This window comes from Talpa occidentalis, unplaced genomic scaffold, assembly GCF_014898055.3.
Source record: "Talpa occidentalis isolate TD23 unplaced genomic scaffold, MPIMG_talOcc4v2.1 talOcc4.7, whole genome shotgun sequence".
NCBI classification, from domain to species: Eukaryota; Metazoa; Chordata; class Mammalia; order Eulipotyphla; family Talpidae; genus Talpa; species Talpa occidentalis.
Genome location: NW_023605083.1, coordinates 51,576,991 through 51,601,127, shown reverse-complemented (window position 1 = coordinate 51,601,127; position 24,137 = coordinate 51,576,991). Strand labels below are relative to the sequence as shown.

At 39.6% G+C, this 24,137-nt stretch overlaps 1 protein-coding gene and 1 pseudogene across 2 annotated transcripts in view; both read right to left on the bottom strand.

Annotated features, from left to right (window-relative positions):
• MELK (maternal embryonic leucine zipper kinase) overlaps positions 1–23,277 on the bottom strand; it is a 56,401-nt gene extending 33,124 nt beyond the window's left edge. The window contains exons 1-9 of one of the 2 annotated variants that reach the window (XM_037492732.2): positions 23,147–23,277; positions 21,036–21,150; positions 20,162–20,254; positions 19,066–19,151; positions 14,379–14,495; positions 13,129–13,272; positions 12,139–12,207; positions 9,663–9,755; positions 7,131–7,229 (exon numbers count right to left, since the gene is read on the bottom strand). In XM_037492732.2, the coding sequence (XP_037348629.1) occupies positions 7,131–7,229; positions 9,663–9,755; positions 12,139–12,207; positions 13,129–13,272; positions 14,379–14,495; positions 19,066–19,151; positions 20,162–20,219 (666 nt within the window). In that variant the 5' untranslated portion in view covers positions 20,220–20,254; positions 21,036–21,150; positions 23,147–23,277. The remainder of the gene's footprint in view (positions 1–7,130; positions 7,230–9,662; positions 9,756–12,138; positions 12,208–13,128; positions 13,273–14,378; positions 14,496–19,065; positions 19,152–20,161; positions 20,255–21,035; positions 21,151–23,146) is intronic. The other variant, XM_037492731.1, reaches the window with a different exon arrangement.
• On the bottom strand, positions 833–926 carry LOC119233106 (U6 spliceosomal RNA; annotated as a pseudogene).
• Positions 23,278–24,137: the final 860 nt, after the last annotated feature.

Genomic DNA, 24,137 nt, shown 5'->3' with positions numbered 1-24,137 from the left:
ATTAATACACATAAAGCACTCAGCACAATGCCAGGCGCACATTAAAAACTCCATGTTTCTACTACTGCTGCCTCTATTACTACTATTACTTCAGCTACTGTTGTTCTCTCTGCACAAGCCACTTATGAGATTATAAAAGGAATAAAAGAAAATGTATTTGAAAGTACTCACCACAGTACATGCACATAAGAGACAACAGATACGTGTTCAATCTGAACTAAATAGAAGAGGGAGAAGTGGACCAAAGATGTGCTTGTTGGCCAAAATCCAGGCATGCCCAAGTGCTAAATACATAGCATAGTAAGAAAAGCTAAAGTCATTCGGAGGAATGCCACGTGCCTCCCAAAGGAGCTGTGCCTCATTGCACCTGCCTTGGGATCTCAGGCTTGCCCAGTAAGAAATACATCAAGTCCTGCTCACATCTGAAATGCACTTCCCACCTTCCCCATTTGGATTTAACAGGTCTGAAGAGGGCCATCCATAAGTCACAGGGTCTGTGACCATCACTGTGACTTGACATTCTTTGCTTTCTACTCTGCAGTGAAATACTCAGAGTACAGAGCCAACTTCTGCTGCTCACTTAAATAACCCCACCTCTTATTTGTACACAGTACTTTAAAATACACAAAGCACTTATACCTATATTTCATCCTGTGCAGTAGACAGGGATTATTAACCACATTACAACAATACAGATGAGGAAACTATGTCTTGGCCGGGAAAATCAAGAGCTTGTTCAATATTATCAGGCATTGGTTGTCACCCTGGGATGATCTGCTTCCCCCCCACCCCCCCGCCAGGAACATCTGACAGTGTCTTGAGATTTTTTTTTTTCAATATGGAATCCTTCATGAATTTGCATGTCATCCTTGCTAATCTTCTCTGTATCATTCTAATTTTAGTATATGTGCTGCCGAAGCAAACACTGGAGACATTGTTATAAGGTGTACAACATAATGATTTGATATATGTGTAAATAGCAAAATAATTACCACAGTAAGTTTAATCAATGCCCATTACCAAATATAGTTGCAAACACTGTTTTTCTTGAGATGAAAACTTTCAAGATCCATCATTTTAGAAACCAGACACATTTTTTATTGCCTTGACCAGGGTAAAGGCCAAGAAAGCTGTTAAACATTACAAGTCACGTGATAGCACCCCCACAACAAAGTATTATCTTGTCCAAAATGTCAATAGTGCTGAAGTTGAGAAACACCATTATAGAGTAAAACAGGGTACAGATAAGGCTAGAAGAGAGATACAGTTCTTTTTCTGTGGCACTGTGCTGGAAGAGTTAAGGAAGCCTAGCAGCAGACAGGAAGACAGGCTCCTTATTAAAGTATATGTCAAAGGGCCAAACAGGGCTTCCCTGGTCGTGCAAGGGTTAAGACGCAATCTATGAAGCTGTCAGCAGCCTCTGGAGCACGAATTCGATCCCCTGCCTGGGATCTACCCACATGGCGCAGCAGACCTCTCCTCACTTGCCTGCTACTCCCCTCAGCAGTGTATTTTAGTCAGTCGGCCTGTTCTGCTCCCCACTCTGTCTCTGGTGAATCCTATCACCCCCCACACCTCTGGCTTGTACCCCAGCACTTGTATGCATAAATAGATCTTTAAGAAAAAAAGTGGGGGGCTGTAGGGGGCAGGAATGACCACAGTGCAGGTTTTCTGATCCCATGCAGACTGGGTAAAGGAGGAATCAGAGTCCTCGGTGGTTTTTTGCAGGCTTTTATTGGGATTTACCCAGTATACGGCAGGCAGGGATGCTGGGGGGCCGGGAGGCTCTCCGGTGATCTCTGCTTCTGCTTCTTTGCTTCTCTCCAGCTTCTCCTCGGCTTTCTTCTGGCGTCCCTGTGACGCCGCCCTTAAAAGCACAGTCTTAGCCCGGGTGAATCCCATCTACCTATGCCCACACCCTATTCCAGGTGCCCGCCATCAGGCATACATTCAGGACCGCAAGGATCCATCATCTATCCTGATGGTGAGAGGGCAGAAAAGCCTGACATTTTTCCTTACCTTACAGTCCACCCCCTCAGGGTTTTCTGCCATACAATCTACATATATACAATTTTGTTTCTTAGCAAACATAAACAATGCAGCCATAGCCCACAAAAGCAAATACATCGCAATATAACAACAAAATACAACAGAACACAAATAAGTCCAGGCAGGGCCCCAACCTAGTGGCAAAAGACAATTATTGGTACCAGCAGATGAGCCACCACATCTGCTGCCGAAGGCACTGCTCATACGAGGGAGGGGAACCACTCACGGCATCTACTGTAACACGCCAGGCGCCGTCAGGCTTCCTGGCCTTCTCTGGCTGTAGTCTCGGCTACAAGCCACACACCGCATCCACCCCCAGGATGCACTCACTCTGGGATTGGCGATTCTGTTTTGTTGGGGGTAATCGCCAACCCTCAGGGTTTCTGTTTGCTGTCGCTCCAACATTCAGCTTTCATAGCCACCAATGCGACTCGCAGACCCCTGCACTCAGGCCAACCCACTGCACAAGCACATGGGTCGGGGATCCAAACTCTACATTCGGCTTGGGCTCCACCCCAAGCCACGTTTCCCACCCGTCCCCCAAGGACGGGTTCTTCAGCTCCTTACCCTCACTCTACAACAAGCAGGGCATCACCCACAGGTGATTTTACAAGACTCACAGGTCTTCAGCATACTCAAGGCTTCCCAAACTTAGCATCAGCACCAGCTTTTGCCTTCTCAGTTGGCTTTTCTCCTCTGCCTGGCTGCTGGGCATATGCAGGCTGCTTTTGGCCATCAAGGCCCACTGGCCACCCCCAGATTCTCAAAAAAAAAAAAAAAAAAAACATAACCTGCCAAGGTCCTCCACCTTCTGGCGGGATTGTCAGTCCAAGTTCATCAGTCCGAGTCCATCAGTCCAATTCCATTAGGCCAAGTCCGTTGGCCTCTCTCTTCGTCGGCGATTCTGCTGCCTCAGGGGTCGTTGGCTGGTCCTCTTGGGCGTCTCCTCCTCCAGGCGTGATCTTATTCTGTAGCTCCTGGACCTTGTCCACCAGTCCCTCCAGGTCTTCGGAGGGCTCCTTACCCGTCTGCATGGATCATCTTGCCGACTTACACCAATTGTAAAGGCAGGAATGGACACTGAGCAGGTTTTCTGATCCCATGCAGACCAGGTAAAGGAGGAGTCAGAGTCCTCGGTGGTTTTTTGCAGGCTTTTATTGCAGGCCTCCCAGCCCCCAGCAGGTCTTCACTCTGGGCTCTCTGGTGATCTCTGCTTCTGCTTCTTTGCTTCTCTCTCGGTTTCTCTTTCGGCTGCTTCTTTCGGCTTCTCCTCAGCTTTCTGCTGGCCTCCCCGTGACGCTGCCCTTAAAAGCCCAGTCTCAGCCCAGGTGAATCCCATCTACCTATGCCCACACCCTATTCCAGGTGCCCGCCATCAGGCATGCATTCAGGACCACAAGGATCCATCATCTATCCTGATGGCGGGAGGGCAAAAAAGCCTGACATTTTTCCTTTCCCTGCAGGGGGCCAAACAGAAAAGACCTGAGAGGGATAATTCTGCTGGCGAAGAGCATCTTCACAAAATGCCCTGTATTAAACAGGCCTATGCTCCTTAATCCTGGTTTCTGCTCAGGCTTTGGCCCATGCTTGTTTGTTAAGTGATAATTACATTGCAAATGAGAGCAAGAAATTGATAACAGAAGGGAGAAAGCAAGTGAGAGTGGAAAAAAGGTATGTGGGTTAAGCAAGCTAGCCCTGCGAATTATAGTAGACTTGAAATTGTTTATTTTTCACATGGTGAAATAAGATAGGCAGATGATCTCTCCAACACAGAATCACAGTACTATAGCCAATTCCATGTGTAAAATATAATCTTTTAAGGAAATAATTTGTTTATTTTCTTTAAAATTATAAATCATACTTGTTAGAAAGGAATTTTTACTTTCAAGCTACTTAACTTTCATTTATCAATTTATTTATACTTCCCTAATATTTGTGTACTCAGAACTGGAGTACAGTCATGCTTGTCTTTGAATGCAGAGATGGCAAATGAATACAGGTGACATTAATAAGACTAATGCTCAACCTATTAGTAATCATGCTGGAGACTGCAGCTGAGCATTTTGTTTAAAAGTCAACAAATGCAAAAGATAAACGAAGTCAGCCTCTTAAACAAGAGTTACATACAGTGTGTCAAATATTGCTAGGTTTTTCAATCAAATCAAGAAGAACTGAGGGAAGTGTTATTCCCAAGTGAGGAATTTTAGAACATTCTAGGCAAAGATACATACTGCATGCAAGTGATACGACACCTTAATTAGATTCAACCAGCAGACTGTATTACACTGCGACTCGGAACAATAGTTCTGAGCCAAGATTACAATAAATTTCAAAATCTATAATGTGTGAAATTAAATTCCACAATAATGCATAAAAGTCCTAATTTGAATCAATTTTCAACTTGCAAATACATGAAAAACTAAAAAATGAAATTCAGAGTAGAAGAAACAAAGAATATACAGTGTTAGTAAATAATATTAATTAGGAAGGCTAAATCTCTACTGAACAAGAACTAGACACTTTATAGCATATTCATTCCAGTGTAAAAATATGTGATCTACCAAAGATATCAAAAGTTGAATCTAGCATCTTCTATATGTAACACTTTTACATTATTTTAAGGTAATTCCTAAGGATTAATCCAGGATCCCAATGCACTCATGCACCCAATGCACTTTTTTAAAATTAATAAGTAAATTTTTTAAAAATGGAGAATGCTGAAGTTTGTGTATTGATACATTTACCTTGCAATGGTAAAACAATACCATAATTAATCATTAAAAGCCTTAATTTAAGGGGCTCCCCAGTGGCGCAAAGCGTTGAGCGCAGTGCTGTGAAGCTGTCCACAGCCTCTGCAGCATGGGTTTAATTCCCGGCCAGTCAAGAAGATGCCCACACGGCACGGCAGACCTCTCCTGCCTTGCCTGCTGCTCCCCTCAGCAGTGTCTTCAGTCCGTCTGCCTGTTCTGCTCCCCACTCTGTCTCTGGTGAATCCTCTCACCATCACTGTACCCCAGTTCTTGTATAAAAATAAATTTTAAAAAAGCATTAATTTAATGTCTGCTGTATGAGTGTGAACTTGCAGTAACAAAAAAAGCACAAAACACACAAAGAATTAAGGAATTTAAAAATGGTAAAGCAGTAAAGCTTTCTAAACATTCCATTGAAAAAGTACACCAGGGAACATTCCATACAACTGATAAGGGACTGCTCACAAAGATCTACAAATAACTCACATGACTCAACAAAAACAAAGTAAAAATCTAGTCAAAATATGGGCAGAAGAGCTAAAAAGAAACTTCTCCAAAGAGGAAATGCAAATGGCCAACAAGTATATGAAAAAATGTTCAACATCCCTTATAATCAGGGAAATGCAAATCAAAGCCACAATGAGATACCACCTTATACCAGTGAGAATGGCAAATATTAAAAAAACTAGCAACAACAAATGTTGGCGAGGATGTGGAGAAAAAGGAACTCTCCTACACTGCTAGTAGGAGTGCAAACTGGTCCAACCACTACAGAAAGCTGTGTGGAAGTTCCTCAAACTACTAAAAATGGAGCTCCCATATCACCCAGCAATTCCTCTCCTAGGAATCTACCCAAAGTACACAAAAACATTAATTGAAAAGGATACCTGCATCCCTATGTTTATTACAGCACTATTTATAATAGGAAGATATGGAAACAACCCAAATGCCCAAAAATAGATGACTGGATCAAGAAGATGTTGTATACATAATGGAATATTACTCAGCAATCAAAAAAGATAAACTCATGCTATTTGCAGCAATACGGATGGAGCTATAAGTGATTATAGTGAAATGAGCCAGAGGAAAAAGAAAAATATTGGATGGTTTCACTTACACGAGGAATATAGGGGAAGCAAATAAGGGATCAGGGGAAAAAATACCAACAACAACAAAAAAAATAATAGGCAACTATAAATCAGAGACATTCTATGGGGGAAAGAGAAGGATCAAAACAAGGGACATTTATGTATAAGGCAATGGTGCACGGTGAATTAATGGTGGAATTTTACAGGGACTACACCTGAGAGGAGAAAGCATACATCCTTTAAAAGTATACCAGGGGAAAGCAATCATAGCAGAATAGCCCAGAAAATTCCAGAGGAAACAGTAATAAAAAGAGGTTAATTCTATCAGACACTGAATAAATGCTATCATACATACAGAAATTAAAACATTTATGTATAAGAACAAAAAAATGCAATAAAATAAAGGATTCAAAAAGTGTCTAAATATGTAATTCTGCATATTACCAAAATTGTCATTTCAAGCCAGAAGGAAATGATGGATTATTGAATAATTAACGCTCAGCCAACCAAATTACTTAATATTTATTTTCTTATTAAATAGCTAGTTACCTATGTGAGGGTAACTAGTTTTTTATTAAAATATAAAACCAGATCACCACTGTCTAGTTCCAGTCCCCACCCAGAGTCATTGATAAATTCTTAGAAAGAACAACTTTAAGCAGGTCTGGAATAATGTCATTTTATTCAAGGTCCATGACACTAGATGAAATGTTATCTGAGGAACTTATATATTATACTTCTTCAATAAAAAGTTTAACAAAAGGGAAAGTAAACATATAAGATTATTTTCCTGGTAGGAGTTTTTTATTGTATTATGAAATAACTTATTGAGTTGCTGGGTTAAATCACATTTTCCCATTGACTTATGGTAAAATAAAACAAACTGACTTAAAATTTAGAGATTTGACTTTAAGGTGTAAGAAGAATCACAGTAAAGAGTATTATAAGCACCTGCTGATGGCACTTAGGACTTACTGTACACATAGAAAACTAGACAACTCAGAAGGTTACACCTTGATGAGTTTTCAAAATGTGAATACACAGTATAACCAGCACCCGGATCAATCAGCAAAACAGAAGCCTACATGTCCCTCTTTTAGTCACAACCCACCCCCAAAGAGAACCCACTCTCCTGACATCTACCATCAATAATGACTTTAACCTGCTTTTGTACTTTTATAAATAGACACAATATGCAGTATAAATAATTCTGCAATAATATTCTATGACTTCTAATACTCACCATAATCTTCTTGTATAAAGTCATGACATTATCATCATCAAATGGTAGAAAGCCACACATAAGTACATATAACAGTATGCCCATGCTCCAAACATCTGCCTAAGAAGGAGAAGGGGGAAAGAAGCATCCAAAAAAATTTTAGAACATACCTATATCAGAAAGGCAAGACACTTAATATAATCACAAAATCTTAATAGAGCTGGCAAAAACCTCAGAGATCATTAAATTTAATCTGGTCATTCTACAGACTGGGAACAGCTCAAAAATGAAAGCTTGTCCAAAGTCAAGCAGCCAATAGTAAATCTTCTAATTGCCAGTCCAGTGCATCCTCCTCTTAGGCTTAACAATTTCCATTTGGCTGGGTTGGATTGAGCATGATACAGAAGGAGATGAAGCCAGGTCTCTGATTCTGAAAGACAATTCTACGGTGCTACTGAGGATTATGCATGAGATTGTCAAAACAAGTCTTAAAATTTACTACTGATAATCTGCAAATGTGACTAAGCTGCACTGTAAAGTCGTCTATGTAAAGAAACCTTAATAAGCCCAGCAATTGACTTCTCAAACACAGAGGCTAGAAATTAGCCTGCCAGCACAAATAGCCCTGCGAATCTCAAAATCCCAGTAGGTTTAACCTTTATATAAGATATCCATGTGCCCCAGGAGTCCTAAGCACTAACTACTTGTGTAAGCAGTAGTTGATCTTAATCAATAATGATGCCACTATTGGCTGAGGAGAAGTCACAGCTCCCACTCACATTTGAATCTAAGGAAAATTTTGAGAGGTAGGTAGGGCAGCATCTTTTTTATAAAAAATTGAGGAGAGAGGCAGGGAGGGAAGAAACAGCTAAACTAACTTGAGCAGCATCACACATCTAGGTCTTACCTGCTTACATCTAGGTACAGTAAACCAAATCTAACTTCTAGTCCAGTCTACCAAATCAGCCCAATTATTAGGACTCCATTATGATGTCCAAGTAAAGAATTTACTTTCAAGCAGACACCTGATGTTTCTTTGCAGGAAGTCAGAAATTAACATTTATGCATCAGAGATGTCAATACTAATCTATAAATTGAGCTATCATGGCCTGGCACTCCTGAGGAGGGTGTTAAATTCAAAGCAGAGGTTGCACAGGAAAAAGTGAGCTAGCATAGTTCATCAACCCCATAAGAAGTCAACAGATTTTTGTCTTGAGCTAAACTAAAATATGAAGAAATGCCCACAGAAATCTACCAAAATCTACTAGAGGGAAAAAAGCAAAAAAAGTATTCTTCAGTAACTTATCAAAGCACCATCACTTTGTTTTGAGTGGATGAGAATAATTTAATGAACAAAAATCCTATATCCAAGCAAAGGCAACAAGCTACCAACTGCTAAGGGGTTTGAAATCATTTCATGTGACAAATTACTGAAGGAATTACAGATATTTACCAAGGAAAATTCCTTAAAGCATAATCTGAAACATAAGCAATAGAATCACCTAAAATATTTTCTTAAAACAAGATTCTTAAAATCCAACCTTAGAAAGCAAGGCCAAAAATATCTATTTACAGTTCTGAGCTTGACATTTTTTAACAAGTACCCTAAGGGATTCCTTGGTATGGTGTCCTGAAGACACTGTACTCTAGAGAATGCGAGGGGCTGACAAACTTGAGGTAGCAAATGGTAAAGCAATGTCCAGGCCTGTAAGCCTGGGCCTCCTATACAGGACTATTAGCCTCAGAAAGTTAGCTATGGACTGAGTACAGGTTCTCCCTATGCTAACCAGCATCTCTGAAAATTGGGCTTGCAACCCTGGCCTTGTGCTCTACACAGCTGGATTAAGTAATGGAAATTATAACATTGTTAAACATAAAGACAACCACAATAAGGACACAAATATAATCCTGCTTCAAAAGTGCTCTGTGCATTATTATATTTATTGCAGGCTACTCATTGCATTTATTAGTTTATATATCTCACCCTCTGCAAAGACCTTGATTAGCAAGATTATTTCTTACCTCATCATTTTTTTTTTTGTTACTGCAAGCAATTTTAATACAAAAGTGTGTCTTGTTTTTAAGCAGTGGAAGAGCGTCCCTTTCTGCCCCAATTAAAACCAACTGATATAATCACCAAGCAACATGAATGAAACTGCAGAGAAACAGCAGTTAAAAAACAGGTGCCCCGGACAATCCCTCTTCATAATCACTTGTTCACTTGACTTTATTATGAGCAAAAAAATAGGGAAACAAACAGGACTTGTTAAGCGTGCAGGTGAACTCCTTTAAACATGAACAAGTGTTTGCCTCATGTCCATATTTTCAGAACAGGATCATGGAATTCATTCCTCAGTTTGTGCAAGGATGATCGATCATTCGGTAAACAGTAAAAAAATACAGATAAATCTGTAATTCACATTGTCACCAGGGAGTCTCCCCTTGCCAAGGGCCTGGACCTCATCATTATATCCCCAATGCACAGTGTCTGACTCACAGGTCACCAATAAATGTACATTAATTACATATTGAGTTAATCAATGAATAAATTACCTCTGATCCAAGATATGATTTGCCTTGTATTAATTCAGGTGCTGCATAAGCCAGACTTCCACAGCATGTCTGTAGATGGTAATCCTTGTTACCCTGCCAAAAGATAAAAATGGAACACTATTATAGTCCTCAAGAGAATTAAGCTTTGATAAACCTTATTTCAGCGCAAGCAAAGAGAAAGCAGATGAAGAATTAGCCCAAGTATGAGACTTCTGCAGCCAACTCAATACTCTACAACATGCACGTATGGTTTCCTCGTTCATGGACTTCCAATACCAGTACAACCTGACACAAACAAACTTCTTCTCCCCTTAGCTCAGTCAAGTCAGGTTCACACTTGCCTAGACATCGCTCAGCATAATACTCAGCATACATTGAAGCACCATGTCTTCTCACACCCAAGTATCCAAGGAAAAGCAATTTATTTTTTTACTGAACTGTCTCCAATATCAAATCTTTATGAATATCCCCTTAGAGGAAAGGAAGCAGTAATTACATAAAACAAGGCTGGGGAGACAGTTTTCTAGATAGACATGACTTAGCTTCCAGATCTATTAAAATACAAATTTGCTAATCCTTCTCTGCCCTCCCATAAAAACATCGATAATGAAAATTGTACTCTTGTCCAATACTTACAGAGAGTTCTACAGCAGGCAGGAATTGTGAAATTGTAAGATTTCATTTACAACTATAACTTGCCCAGAAGTGAGATCCTCAGCAAAAAGCTGACGCAATTCTCTCTTAACTATGCCCTGCTTCTTCAGAAGTGTCTGTGTGGATCAACTCCATTAGCCATAAATAAAAGCTAATGGAGTTTGTCACAAATATTCTTCACTGCCTCCTGTGGAGAACATGATGTATACTGGTTTATGTGTTCAAAGTATGTCTTATCTTTATATGTCTGCCTATCAAAAAAAAAAAAAAAAAGCCTTCCCAAACAAAAGGCTCCAATGACAATTTCTGAAGAAGCAAGAGGGGAAAAGGAAAATCAGAAACAATCAGATATTCAGCTAAAGGGGGTAAAATCTGCTTCCCTCTCCAACTAGTTCTTTCTAAACCTGGTGCAGGAAATAATCATAGGACTATGAAGGACAGAGACAACGCTGCAATTTCAGGTTTCTTCCCCGCTACACACCCCAATATATCAGTGTACCTTTTATTTATTTTTTATTTTTTCAATATATTTTTTACATCATTTTTCATTTTTGCACAATGTATGCATTTTCATCTTGGTTATAGTCCCCATACAATGCCCACCCCCCTTGTTTTGATTCTACTCCCTCTTCCCCCTCCATCTCCATAGTGTGTCTCTGGTTTATAGCTGCTTGTTGATTTTGATTTTTACTTTATTGTAAGTAGTACTATGGTGGCAGTGCAAACTGGTCCAACCACTATGGAGAGCTGGGTGGAGATTCCTCATTCTGCTAAAGATGGAGCTTCCATATGATCCAGCAATTCCACTCCTAGGTATTTACCCAAAGGACACAGAAACATTAATTCAAAAAGGCATCTGCACCCCAATGTTTACAGTGGCACTATTTACAATAGGTAAGCAATGGAAACAACCCAAAAGTCCCAAAATAGATGACTGGATCAAGAAGATGTGGTATATATACACAATGGAATATTATTCAGTTATCAAAAAAGATAAACTCATGTAATTTGCAGCAACATGAATGGAGCTGGAAGGGCTCATGCTCAGTGAAATAAGCCAGAAAGAAAAAGGAAAATACCGGGTGGTCTCACACATAGCAGGAATTAAGAAAACCTAAATAAGGGACCAGGAAAAATTTCAGCATTCTTAATGAGTGCAGACAGCTCATTTTAAAGACTGTAAGTACCCTCATTAGTGAACTCAGGAGGAAATCTCCAACAGGCAGCCACACAGGAACTCTGCAGAGCTGGAAAGTTCAAAGTCATCTCAAAGAAACGGTATGTGGGAGAACAAGAGTACTTGGCTATGGAGTGCATATTAAAAAACATATAACATTATAAAATTTAAAGTGCATGTGGGCTTTTTCCTTCCATGAAAAAAGGGGTCTTCTCTCAAACTGTAACTGTTAAATATATAACTATTTAGATAACAAGAAGATTTGGATAAAGAAAACGAAATAAGGGATTTGCACTAAATCCTCAAAACTCACACCTAAATAAACAAAGACACCGTCTAATGGCAATGCACACAAGCTGCAAACACGTGGTCAACCCAGCATTCGTGCTGCCATGAACTCAGTCGCTCAGTGCCACAGAGGCAGACCCATGGAGTCTTCAACCAGACCCACCCTGACCCATGGCAGTGGTTCACAATATTGCTATAAATTAGAATTATTTAGAGAACTTAGACAGGGATGAAATGTAACATTCTTCTCAATGGATGCACCAAGATCATTAGAGATTAAGTGGAAGTTAGAGTAAGGTAACACATTAGAAGGTACACTTATGAAGGAAATAAATGGAATTTTATTTCTACACTTACCTTGGGTTTCCCACAGAGACCAAAGTCAATCAGTTTTACTTTATGATATTCATCAAACAACAAGTTTTCCTGGAAAAATAGAGAGTTTCATAACTATATATTAACTTCTTTGAATCACATCCCACTTCTAGCCATTTCTAAAAACAGTGCAAGATTGTTTATTTTTAAAGGCCTGAGCAGAGGTATAGATTGAAAAGCATTTTAAAGGAATGAAGTAGCAAGAAGTCTAGAATCGGAGAGAGGAGGGTTGTTGATTTCCATACCACTTCCCCTCAAGATATATTCGCATAAACCATTTTCTCCTTGGTGCTCTGAGGCTCAACTGCAAGCCAACACAATTTATGCCAAAGGCAAGTTAAAACCAAGAGTGAGCTCAGATCAAAGAGCTGGCTATAAACAGAGAGAAAGGGACAGCAACACTGCCATGTCTTGTCAGACCAATTCTAAGTCCCTGACCCTGGTACCAAGTAACATTAAAATCTACATTCACCATCATCCATATTAGTCAGAGCAGACTTAAGAGTATTCCCATTTTCATTTTGTCCTCATAAAGTAACACTCTGTTCCATTCAATAGTTCCTTTCTGAGGCATAATGCAATTAAAATTCAGGGAAAGTGGAATTAGGAAAAGAGAACTAAATGGAAAATGCACAATGATAACACTCTCAAAGAAAACATCCTATACTCTTCTTTCCTAGAGATAAAATCCTAAGGCTTATATTCCACAGATGATTACAGACATTTATAATGTCACACACATTCTGACCAATAAACAGAATGCTAACATGAAGTTATCTCAAAAAGCCTATCAGAAGTCAAAAGAAGGGGGGAAAAGGACACATTCCTAATGGTACCAAAAAAAAAAAAAAAAGAAAGAAAGAAGCAAAGCCAGGAAAGATTCTAAACAGAAAGAATTTCTGGAAAGCTGGAAATAACAAGCAATGATGTTGAACTCTCAAGCGAGCATGTAACGAAGATGCAGTCACTTACCGGTTTGAGGTCCCGGTGAGCATAGCCCTGGCTGTGCACATAAGCAACGGCGGATACTATCTGACGGAAGACGACCCGGGTCTCCTCCTCTGACAAGCGGTCCTGGGAGATTATGTAGTCAAACAGCTCCCCGCCAGGGCAGTACTTTAGCAGCAAGAGTTATATAGATATTACTACTTTAAAAAAGTTGCTTCAGAGCCAGTTAAAATATAAAACTGCATTTAACTCAAAGAAAGTATTAATTCAACTTATAGATCAGGGATCTGAGTGAGGCATGCTCAACAATATACTCTCAGGATCAAAAAGGCAACAATTATTCTCTGAAAAAGAACAACTAGTCTCAAGCAGTTTTATTAATAGCAAACAGAAGTAGAATCAACTACCACTGTAATTTTTAAGGGCTCTGTATTTTTAGAATAATGTATTAAAACCCTTTCTTATCTTAATGAGCTCACATTGAATGGTGGGAAACAAAATGGTGTATGGTGGGAAACAAAACAAGCCCAGCAGCAATTATTACTTCTCCATCCAGAAGACGAAGGACTTTCAATCTGTACCAGAGCTCCATTGTACTGATCAGAGGCTGCAGGAGAATGGGTACTAGAGCACAAACCTTGGGCTTTCCATGGAACCCTCCTCTTCCAAAGCAGCTCCACTTCGTAAATCAGAGTTTCCAGTTAAGATTTCACTTCACTTTACCAATATCAGTTAAAATTATAAATGTATATATATACTGAGTTCCACATTTAGGAATTGTTCCTACAGATATATTCTCACAACAAAAACAATGCACATTCAAGATCATTCCTACAGCAACACTGCATATTACATGTTTTTGCTGTTACAGACAAACAGGTGAGCCATTTAACATTAATTCTAATCTCTCAGGTCAAATGTACTTTTCTTTTATCTATTGATAAAGTGACTGCTATGGTCTGAATGTTTGTGTGCACTCAAAATTCAAATTGAAATCCTAACCCCAAAAATGATATTAGGAAGTAGGACCAATGAATGGAATGAGTGTTCTAATAAAAAAGGCTCCAGAGAAATCTCTTGTCCCTTCCATGAGAAATAGGGAGAGGACCCTCATACAACCATGCTGGTACCTTCATGTTGGATTTCCCCAAATCCAGAGCTGTGAGAAAAAATTCTGTTGTTCGTAAGTTACCCAGTCTGTGGTATTGTTATAGCTGTCCAAGCGGACTAAGACAGTGACCAAATACTTTTGGTCTCTAGAACATGCTACTAACCTCAAGAACCAGGAATATTTTGTTGGCTGTCTCAAGCACGTGGTAGAGTTGACATATATGCTGATGTCTCAGGTTCTTTAAGGCATCAATCTCCGTTTTGATCCTGGGCAAATCACTCTGTGATCAAACATGACACTGAATGAGCAGTAAGCCTATTTGGGAAATGTTCCAAGCATCAATATCAACAGCTTTAATACTTAGTAGCAGAAGCTATCAACAATCTCAAAACAAATTGTTCTACAGAAAAATATCACAATAAAACTTATTTGTATGTACATTTAAAGTAAGGCCTTGAGGATTTCATGAAAGACAAGTTCAAAGTGGGTCAACAGTATAACATCCAAAAAATATTAAAACAATCTCAGACTCCTTTAGAAGATCAGCATTCCAAACAAGGAAAATGACAGAAATATACTCAGTGTGCATGCCTGGGCTACAACTTGGGGTCTTAGCAATGCCTCTTAGGCAGCACGCTGAGCAAAAAACTGGAAAATGTAAGTGAAATGTATGCAGGTATTCACTGACTCATTCTTCCAACTTTTCTAGGAGCTTGCAGCTTTTCAAAATAAAAGTTATTTGGGAAGGAGGCTAAGCCAAGTTGAAATAATGTTAAGTCCATATTAAAGGTAGAAATCTTGAGAGCTACAAAGTAACAGATAAAACTTTCTTAATAAAAAAGGATTCAGGGCCTCCCTGGTGGCGCAGGCAGTTGGGCGGTGTGAAGCTGTCCGCATCCTCTGTGGTGCCGGTTCGATCCCTGCCCACTGATCCCCTCAGCAGTGTGTTTTGGTCAGTCTGCCTGTTCTGCTCCCCACTCTGTCTCTGGTGAATCCTCTCACCCTCCCACACATCTGGCCTGTAGCCCGGTTCTTGTATAAATAAATCTTTAAAAAAAATTTAAAAATAAAAAAGGATTCAATCTAATGATCAGTGATTTAAGATCCAAGTATACAAGACCATGCAACCACATGTCAGATCCTGACCTAGAATCAACTGTAACTTTGACTATTTTGATATGATAATCTTGCTTACTTCCTTTTGGGGGTAAGTGGAATACAACCCTGGAAATAATCAAAATATTATTAAAATCCTAGGTAGTAGCTAAAATAAACATAATAAATATTATACAATTAAAATATAATATTAACTATAGTTAGTAACACTGTGTTGCTATTTGAAGGCTGTTTAAAAGAGTAAATGTTAAAAGTTATCACAAGTTGGGGCCTCCCTGGTGGTGCAAGGGGTTAAGACGCAACCTATGAAGCTGTTCACATGCAGCCTCTGCAGCATGAGTTCGATCCCCCCCAGCCAGCCAGGGAGCAACCCACATGGTGCAGTGGACCTCTCCTACCTCGCCCGCTGCTCCCCTCAGCAGTGTACTTCGGTCAATCTACGTGTTCTGTTCCCCACTCTGTCTCTGGTGAATCCTCTCACCCCCCATACCTCTGGCCTGTACCCCAGCTCTTGTATGCATGAATAAATAAATCTTTAAAAATAAATAAATAAATAAGTTATCACAAGAAAAAATTTTGTAACTACGCCAGATGATAGATGTTAACTAGACTTATTATGGTGACCTTTTTACAATGTATACAAATATTAAATCATTATGGTATACACCTAAAATATATTACACATTAATTACACTTAACAAAAAGGAATTAAAAAAAGAAACTTTAAAAATCTTAGAACTGAGTTAATGAACTAATATATTGATGCTTTTAGAATAAGTTTTGAGTATCAGTGTAGTGATACATTTTGTGATAACAGTTCATATTTTGCTTGCTATATAAATGTTAGAAGTGGTCAAGTGAATAAGTCATCTTAAAGTTGTAGCAGAAGTATAAATTGTTCAAGGGAATTAATCAAAGTTGTGAGTAATGATTATATGCTCAAAAAAAAGGTATAATGGCACGTAGACCTCTCCTGCCGCCCGCTGCTCCCCTCAGCAGTGTACTTCGGTCCTTCTGCCTGTTTTGCTCCCTACTCTGGCTCTGGCGAATTCTCTCACCCTCCCGCACTTCTGACTGTACCCAGTGCTTGTATAAATAAATAAATAAATAAATAAATAAATAAATCTTTTTTTTTTTTTTTTTAAAGATTTATTTATTTACTCATACAAGCACTGGGTATAGTCAGAAGCGCAAGAGAATTCACCAGAGCCAGAGCAGGGAGCAGAGCAGGCAGAAGGACCGAAGAACACTGCTGAGGGGAGCAGCGGGCGGCAGGAGAGGTCTACGCGCCATGTGGGACCCTCCTCTGGTGGCCAGGGAGCAGCCGGGGATCGAACCAGCGCTACAGAGGCTGCGGGCAGCTTCACAATCCAGCGCTCAACCGCTGCGCCACTGGAGAGGCCCTATAATGCCTTTTATTATTGAGTCCCGAAAACATAAATATTGAAAGTGAGTCTAAATTGTCAACTGATACAATTCCACTCCTAGGAATCTACCCAAAGAACACAAAAACATTAATTCAAAAGGATATCTGTACTCCTACATTTATTGCAGCACTATTTACAATAGCTAAGATATGGAAACAACTCAAATGCCCAAAAATAGATGACTGGATCAAGAAGATGTATATATACACAGTGGAATACTATTCAGCAATCAAAAAGATAAGCTCATACCAATTGCAGCAATGTGGATGGAGCTGGAAGGGATTATGCTCGGTGAAATAAGCCAGAAGGAAAAAGAAAAATATCGGACGGTTTCACTTATAGGAGGAAATATAGGGGAACCAAATAAGGGATTAGGGAAAAAAAAAATTGAGAAAAATAAATAACCAAAATTAACAAGCAACTATGAATCAGAGACATTCTGCAGGGGAAGGCAAAGGAGAGGGATCACAACAGGAGGGAAGAGCACAAGGGACTATGTTGATGGTGTCTGGTGAATGGGTGGTAGGAATTTTATGGGGGCTAAACTTGAGAGAAGAAAGCAAACACTGTAAAAAAGTGAACAATGAGGGCCTCCTTGGTGGTTCAGGGGTTAAAGCCTCAGCATTATTAAGCTATCACCAGACTTCTGTCTTGCCCACTGCTCCCCTCAGCAGTGTATTTCAGTAGATCTGCCTGCTCTGCTCCCCACTCTGTCTCTGGTGAATCCTCTCACCCTCCACATCTTTGGCCTGTACCCCAGTTCTTCTACGCAAAAATAAATAAATATTTTTTGAAAAACAACAATGATGCAAAATATATATATAAACTATTAAAAATAATACTCAATTGTCATTTGATAGATTACTAAAAACAATTTCAGCTATAGGTAACTGAGTGATTTTGGCAGCTATTTTGGAAGAAGCTGAAAGAATTGGGTGACATAACAAAACTCCTTACATTTCCTTTGACTTATTTCTGTATGTTAATCTGCATTTACATCCTTAAACATAAAAAAGCAAAAACTGAGGTTAAACTGCCTCATCCCAGCAATGAGGAAAACCAAAAAAGTACAATGTGTCTAATTTAAGAATGCATTTTCAGTAACTTGCTATTTTTTTTTATTTTTTTTTAAAGATTTATTTTTATTTATTTATACAAGCACTGGGTACAGTCAGAAGCACGGGAGGATGAGAGAATTCACCAGAGCCAGAGCGGGGAGCAGAGCAGGCAGAAGGACCGAAGTACACTGCTGAGGGGAGCAGCGGGCGGCAGGAGAGGTCTGTGCGCCATGTGGGACCCTCCTCCGGTGGCCGGGGAGCAGCCGGGGATCGAACCAGGGCCGCAAAAGCTGCGGGCAGCTTCGCAACCCGGCGCTCAACCGCTGCGCCACCGGGGAGGCCCTATTTTTTATTTTTGATAATTGTCAACATTTATAAAATGTTTGTGCTGTTTCACTCAATTATATACTACTAACAATGTCAGCTCAATCAATTTAAAAAAAAAACAATTTTTTAACACTTAGAAATTTTTGGTTAGAGGAAATAAAAGATTTTTAAAATTTTTTAAATTTAGCTTCAAAAAGGAAGCAGTCAGATACTTACTGAGAGACTAATCAATTCTCAGTAGGAAATTAGAAAAAGACCAGAAAAAGAAAAGCATAGGAACAAAACTGCATCAGGGATGACAGTAAGAATTAGGAAAAAAAGACAACATGGAGTTATTTTCAAACACAGGGAAGGGAGCGAAGTCCCAAAAGAACCATCAAATGAGACAGGTCTTCCCTTGAAATAAAAAGAAAAATCTTTATTTACATTATAGTCAAAGCCACAAATTGAATAGACTACTTTGGGAGATAGTAAGCTGTTCAACCTTAGAAGCATTTATGTAGAGGAAAGAGAGTCTAATTAAGGAAAGGATTTCACTGGAAAACTTCTAAGGTTACTTTCAATAAAATTCTGGTACATAAGATATTTCTGTCTACCTAGCAAAATACTACAAAAGAGATCAACCATTTAGCATGTGTATCATGAGAATATAAAGGGTGATATTAAAACCCAGAAATATCTACATGACTACGAAACTAGACAAAAATGGATCCTACAGACTTCAAATATATGCCATAGCCCTACATTAAAGACAAAGCAACTCCTTCTCCAGATTACTTTTTAAAACCACAGATTTACTGCCAATAACTGCCATTTTTTTAAATATTATAATAAAAGAGAAATAACTGGAATATCAGAGCAAATTGGAGTTTTAATTCACAAAATTGATCTATAAATATTTTTAAAATACTTTTAAACTTACCCCTAGAGCATTTTTATCCATGATTTTTATTGCTACCATTTCTCCAGTGAGGATATGACAGGCAAGTTTGACCTTTGCAAAGCCACCTAAGAATAGGAAAATATATCAAAGAGATAAGCGAGACTAACCTAATAGTATAGCTCTAATTTTGTAATGAAGAGGAATTCAAATTCAGAAATTTGCTTTACAATTAATATTGCAATTAAGCTAGAACACATTATAAAGTTGTTGAGACTAAAGAGAAATAATATCAAGCTTCCATTCAGTTTTAAAACTGTGATGACAAACAACTATGTTTCAAAACTGGAGCAAAAACTCAATAATGTGTACACTTAGGTATCCTATAAAAAATTCCCTAACTTAACATTTCTAAAAACAAGTTGCTGGTAGTCTTCCCCATCTCAGTAAATGACAACTCCAGTAACTGACCAGGTGCTCTGGCCAAAAACCTGCGAGTCCTTAGCCTTCTTATTTAGTCCTACACCCCATATCAAACCATCAACAATCCCTTCAACTCTATCTTCAAAATATATCATGGTTACCCTGGGGGAAAGTGAGCAGGTACTGACTTGAAATGTTCTATCTTGATCTCAGCAGGCAGAACATGGGTATATAACAGAAAATTACACTGATACTCAAGACCTTTGCTTATTTGGCTGTGTTATACCTAATAAATAAATTGAAACACACACACACACACATACATCATTTACAGAATTCCACCCCTTTCATACCTTCACTACCATCACCCTTGTCCAAGTCATCATCTCTAGCATCACTCACCTGGAATGACTGCAATCACCTCCAAACAGCTCTCTGCTTTTACCTTTGTTCTCCCTCACCCAATCTTCTCACAACTACACAGTCAGACTGACACTTAAAAACAAAGGTCAGGTCACTCCTTAGCTCAAAACTCTCTAGTGATTTTTATTCTAAATAAAATGACCTACAAATCTTCTCTTCCTCTTCTCTCTCAGTTTTTTTTTTCCCTACTAGAGCAAGAAGAATTTTGAAACTACATAGGTTAGATTTAAAAACTCATGACAGCCCAAATAGTTGATCTATCCTCTGCCTCCAAGAAAAAATAAATAATTACCTGTCCCAATAGTTTCATATAATTCATAATATTTGAGAAGTTCATCATAATCTTTCATAGTCCTGGAAGTTTACTCAAAATTACAAAAAGATCCTAGAAGACAGAAACAAAAAACAAGAAACTATGATGACATTATCTCCTACATTCTTATAACTGCAGATAAAAACAAGTATTAGATATATAAGGGATACTAAAAAACTGATTAGTCATGTTAAACTCGTTCCTCACATCATACATAAAAGTCAACTCCAGATCAAGCAAAGACTTACATATGAAAGATAAACCTCTAAAAGTTTTTTTTTAATTTTTTTAAATAACCTCTAAAAGTTTTTTAAAGATATTGTCATGATTCCAGATTAGAAGACAATCTTTTCAATAAATACAGAAAGTACTGATAATAAAAGATTAATGCATACAACATTACAACTGAAAACTTCTGCCTGCCCAATGACATTATTTTTTTAAAAAACCATAAATGTAAAGATATTTGCAACACGTAACTGTGAATTTCTATGCACTGATTATGTGCATATAGCAAATAAAAAAAAACAACCAACAGAAATATAAGCAAATGATATAAAAGGGCATTTCACAAAGATGCACAATGACAATAAAAACATGAAAAAATGCCCAATTTAATTTGTAAATGTAATGCAATTAAGATTCCAATGACATACAATTTTAGGTTACATATGAGAAATACTATAATTATACTTCACAACTTACATGCTATATATAATCAAGTATGTATTGATTAATACAAAAAGTGTTAAGTAGATCTGATTTGATTATCTTCTTCCTGCATTTTAAAATTTAGAAGAATTATAAAAATAATATTTTTTTAAAAGCTCTTAGACAACAGAATGGTAGTTACCAGAGGGAACGGAGGGAGCAAGGTGAGACAGGCTGGTTGTTGGTGGATGGTGACTGGATATTTGGTTGTGGTGTGGTGTGATATGCAGAGTTGCTGAGGTGAGAAACAGGTATACCTGAAACCCACACAGAGCAGTAAAGTTACCTCCATATATATATATATATATATATATATATATAAAGGTTGAAAAAACATGGGATTTAGTGGGGGTCCTTCTATATACATTAATACGTAAGGTCACACTCATAGAGCTCTGTGAAGAATATGCTCTGCCTGGCAAGAGTCTAAGACCTGCTAATGCAGTCGTAGACTATTAACCCTAAAATTTATTTTATTCATTCATTTAATCATGCAGATATATTTACTGGGCACCTATGATGTGCTAACCCTACCGGGGCACTAGGATTATAAGAGAGAAAAGTGGTTCCTATTGGCATGGATTTTGCATTCCAGTAAAGGAGACAAAAAAAGCAAATAAATAGCAGATGAAAAATTTTTGACTTACAATCAATACTGGGAAAGAAATAAGCAACCATGTTTAAAATGGGACTACTGAGCTTTAAACCAAGATCTAATTCAAAGGATAGTGAGAAAAAGATCAACCCTGTTAGTAATCACGATCTGAGTAATGTTTCCAACAATACAGAGACATCACCATGTAAATAATATTTCTATAAAAGGCTCTTAAAATGATAATGACTTTGCCTTCTCAACAGTGACATCCTCATTCCTCCCACCTCTTGCTTCCTAAGATACCCCAAATATGCTGAAATACTCCCACTCTTTGACAGTTTCCAATCCAAAACTGGTCCCTGCTTCCCTATCCCTTCTTAAATCACCCAGCACAAACCCAAATCCCATAAATCCCTTTCTTTCAAGTCACTTTTACTGAGTCCTAAGGAATGTGGTTCCTCTTGCTGGAGCAAGTTAAATACACCAATTTTTTTTTTTTTCTAACTACACATGTGTCTTTGATTGGTAGGCCCTCAGTGGAGTTATCAATCCAAAAAGAAAGAAAGAGCATTCCAGAAATAGGGAATTTAGGTTCAAAGATCCCAGAGAAAGAAAATCTGAACCTGCTTATAGAGGTAACAACAAATAGAAATGCAGATTTGAAGCTGGGTGAAATGGTTAGACCTATGGGAAAAACAAAAACACTGGATTCTATGTCCTACCATACACAAAATCAATTACAGCTAGACTTAAAAAGTTAAGGGACTGATTCGCACATCTCGTTGGTCCACAGTAGATAAAGGACAGATCCACGGGTATACCAATCCCATGAAGGGACAGAAAGGGTTTTTTGGGGTTTTTTTTTTTGTTTGTTTGTTTGTTTTTTCTGATTTGTCACACAAAACACGAGAACAGAAACGAAAATACGAACGAAAAGTTAGGAACAGCGATGTCTAAGCAAAATTCCCAGCACCTCTGATGGCCACCACCCTTTCTCCTCCAACCTCCACCATTACCAAAGACCAGCGGAGAAGCTCAAAAACTCATCCTAGGTGCTAGCGACCTGATCGCTTTCTTGGGACACCCTTCTTAGGGAGTGCCCCATTTTCCCACAGGTTTCTCCGGAGCTGCTCTTTTTTTTTTTTTTTTACGGCTACAACATTCGGAGCTTATCACCTTTTCTGGGTGAGCCTCTTAGGCCACTACTTAGAGAAGATGAAGGTAGAAGCAGGATTTGAATTCTGAAAAGTGGGCATTTGACTGAACTGCTGCAGTAAACTAAGTTGTATCAACAGAAAAAAAAAAAAAAAAAAAAAACACCTCGAAACTCTATCTAGACTTCTTTGGCGGAAACAGTCGGGCCATGGAAACTGGGGATGAAATTCACATCCACGGCAGCCCCCTTACTGGCCAACAGCACCCCTGCGCACCCCACCGATGGCCCCGAGGTGGATCCTACCATTATCCCACTAACAGAGGCCAAAAGTGGGGGTTCGGAGGAGCTACAAATCCCATCCAGGAAACTGGGCGCACAAGGTGAGGCTCCAGTGAAATTCTCCAGTGTCCGATGAGACAGGAGCAAACTGGGGCGCACCGTCTCTCCCCCGGACCCCGCACCCCCGGGGCCCCGCCCCTCCCCTACAGCAGCAGACACTGACCTTAGGGGCGGAGGGTCAGGCGGGATGGGGTCGGGCAGGTGGATCGAACGCCTGCCTGCCTGGCTGCGCACAGGAGCCGGGCAGCGGGTACCGGGACTAGTAGGAGCCTTTCGGGCTTGGAGCTGCGGCCGCTTCCGCCCGCCAAGGAATCAAACCTCCCGGGCAGGAAGGGGCGGGGCGCCGCGGGGGCGCGCGAAGGGAACCCAGGGAGGGGCGTGCGCGGGGGCGCGCGGCCCCACAGCTTGAAGGGGGAAGCGGGGCGAGTGCGCGCCGGGAGCCCGGCTGCTCGGCTCGCCCCAGGTCTGAGGAAAAGGTGACTCAAGGTGTTGATTTTGAGCTTCAGTCTTCAAATACCAAAGGCCCGCGGAGATTTTTCAGGTAGCGTGACCAGGTGACGTGTCCACATAATCAACTTCCTTACATTCTGCTTCCGAAAATTCACCTACAGAGAAGTCATTATTCGTCCTGCTTCTCGGTTTTGACCCCCGCTTTCCCAGTGACTGTTTCCCACACAATATAAATACACTCTACCCTCTTCAAAGCTTATTAAAATGTGTTGCCAGGAGGACTTAAAAAGGAAAAGCCCGGGCCTCCCTGGTGGCGCAAGGGGTTGAGCACAGCACCGTGAAGCTGTCCGCAGCCACTGCAGCATGAGTTACAGCCCCAGTCGGCCAGGGAGCTACCCACATGGCGCGGCAGACCTCTCCTGTGGCGCCCGCTGCTCCCCTCAGCAGTGTATTTCAGTCAATCTGCCTGTTCTGTTCCCCGCTCTGTCTCTGGTAAATCATCTCGCCCACCCCCACAACTCTGACTTGTACCCCAGTTCTTGTATGCATAAGTAAATAAATATTTAAAAAAAAAGAGGGAAAACTCGGTTAAATTAATTATCCATTAGCTAATGCAAGGTATTGCTGAGGTACAGAGGAAATCATTTCATACCCCTCTGGGTTCTTCCAGGATGGCAAAGCACCAGATTGATAAGAGAAAAAAA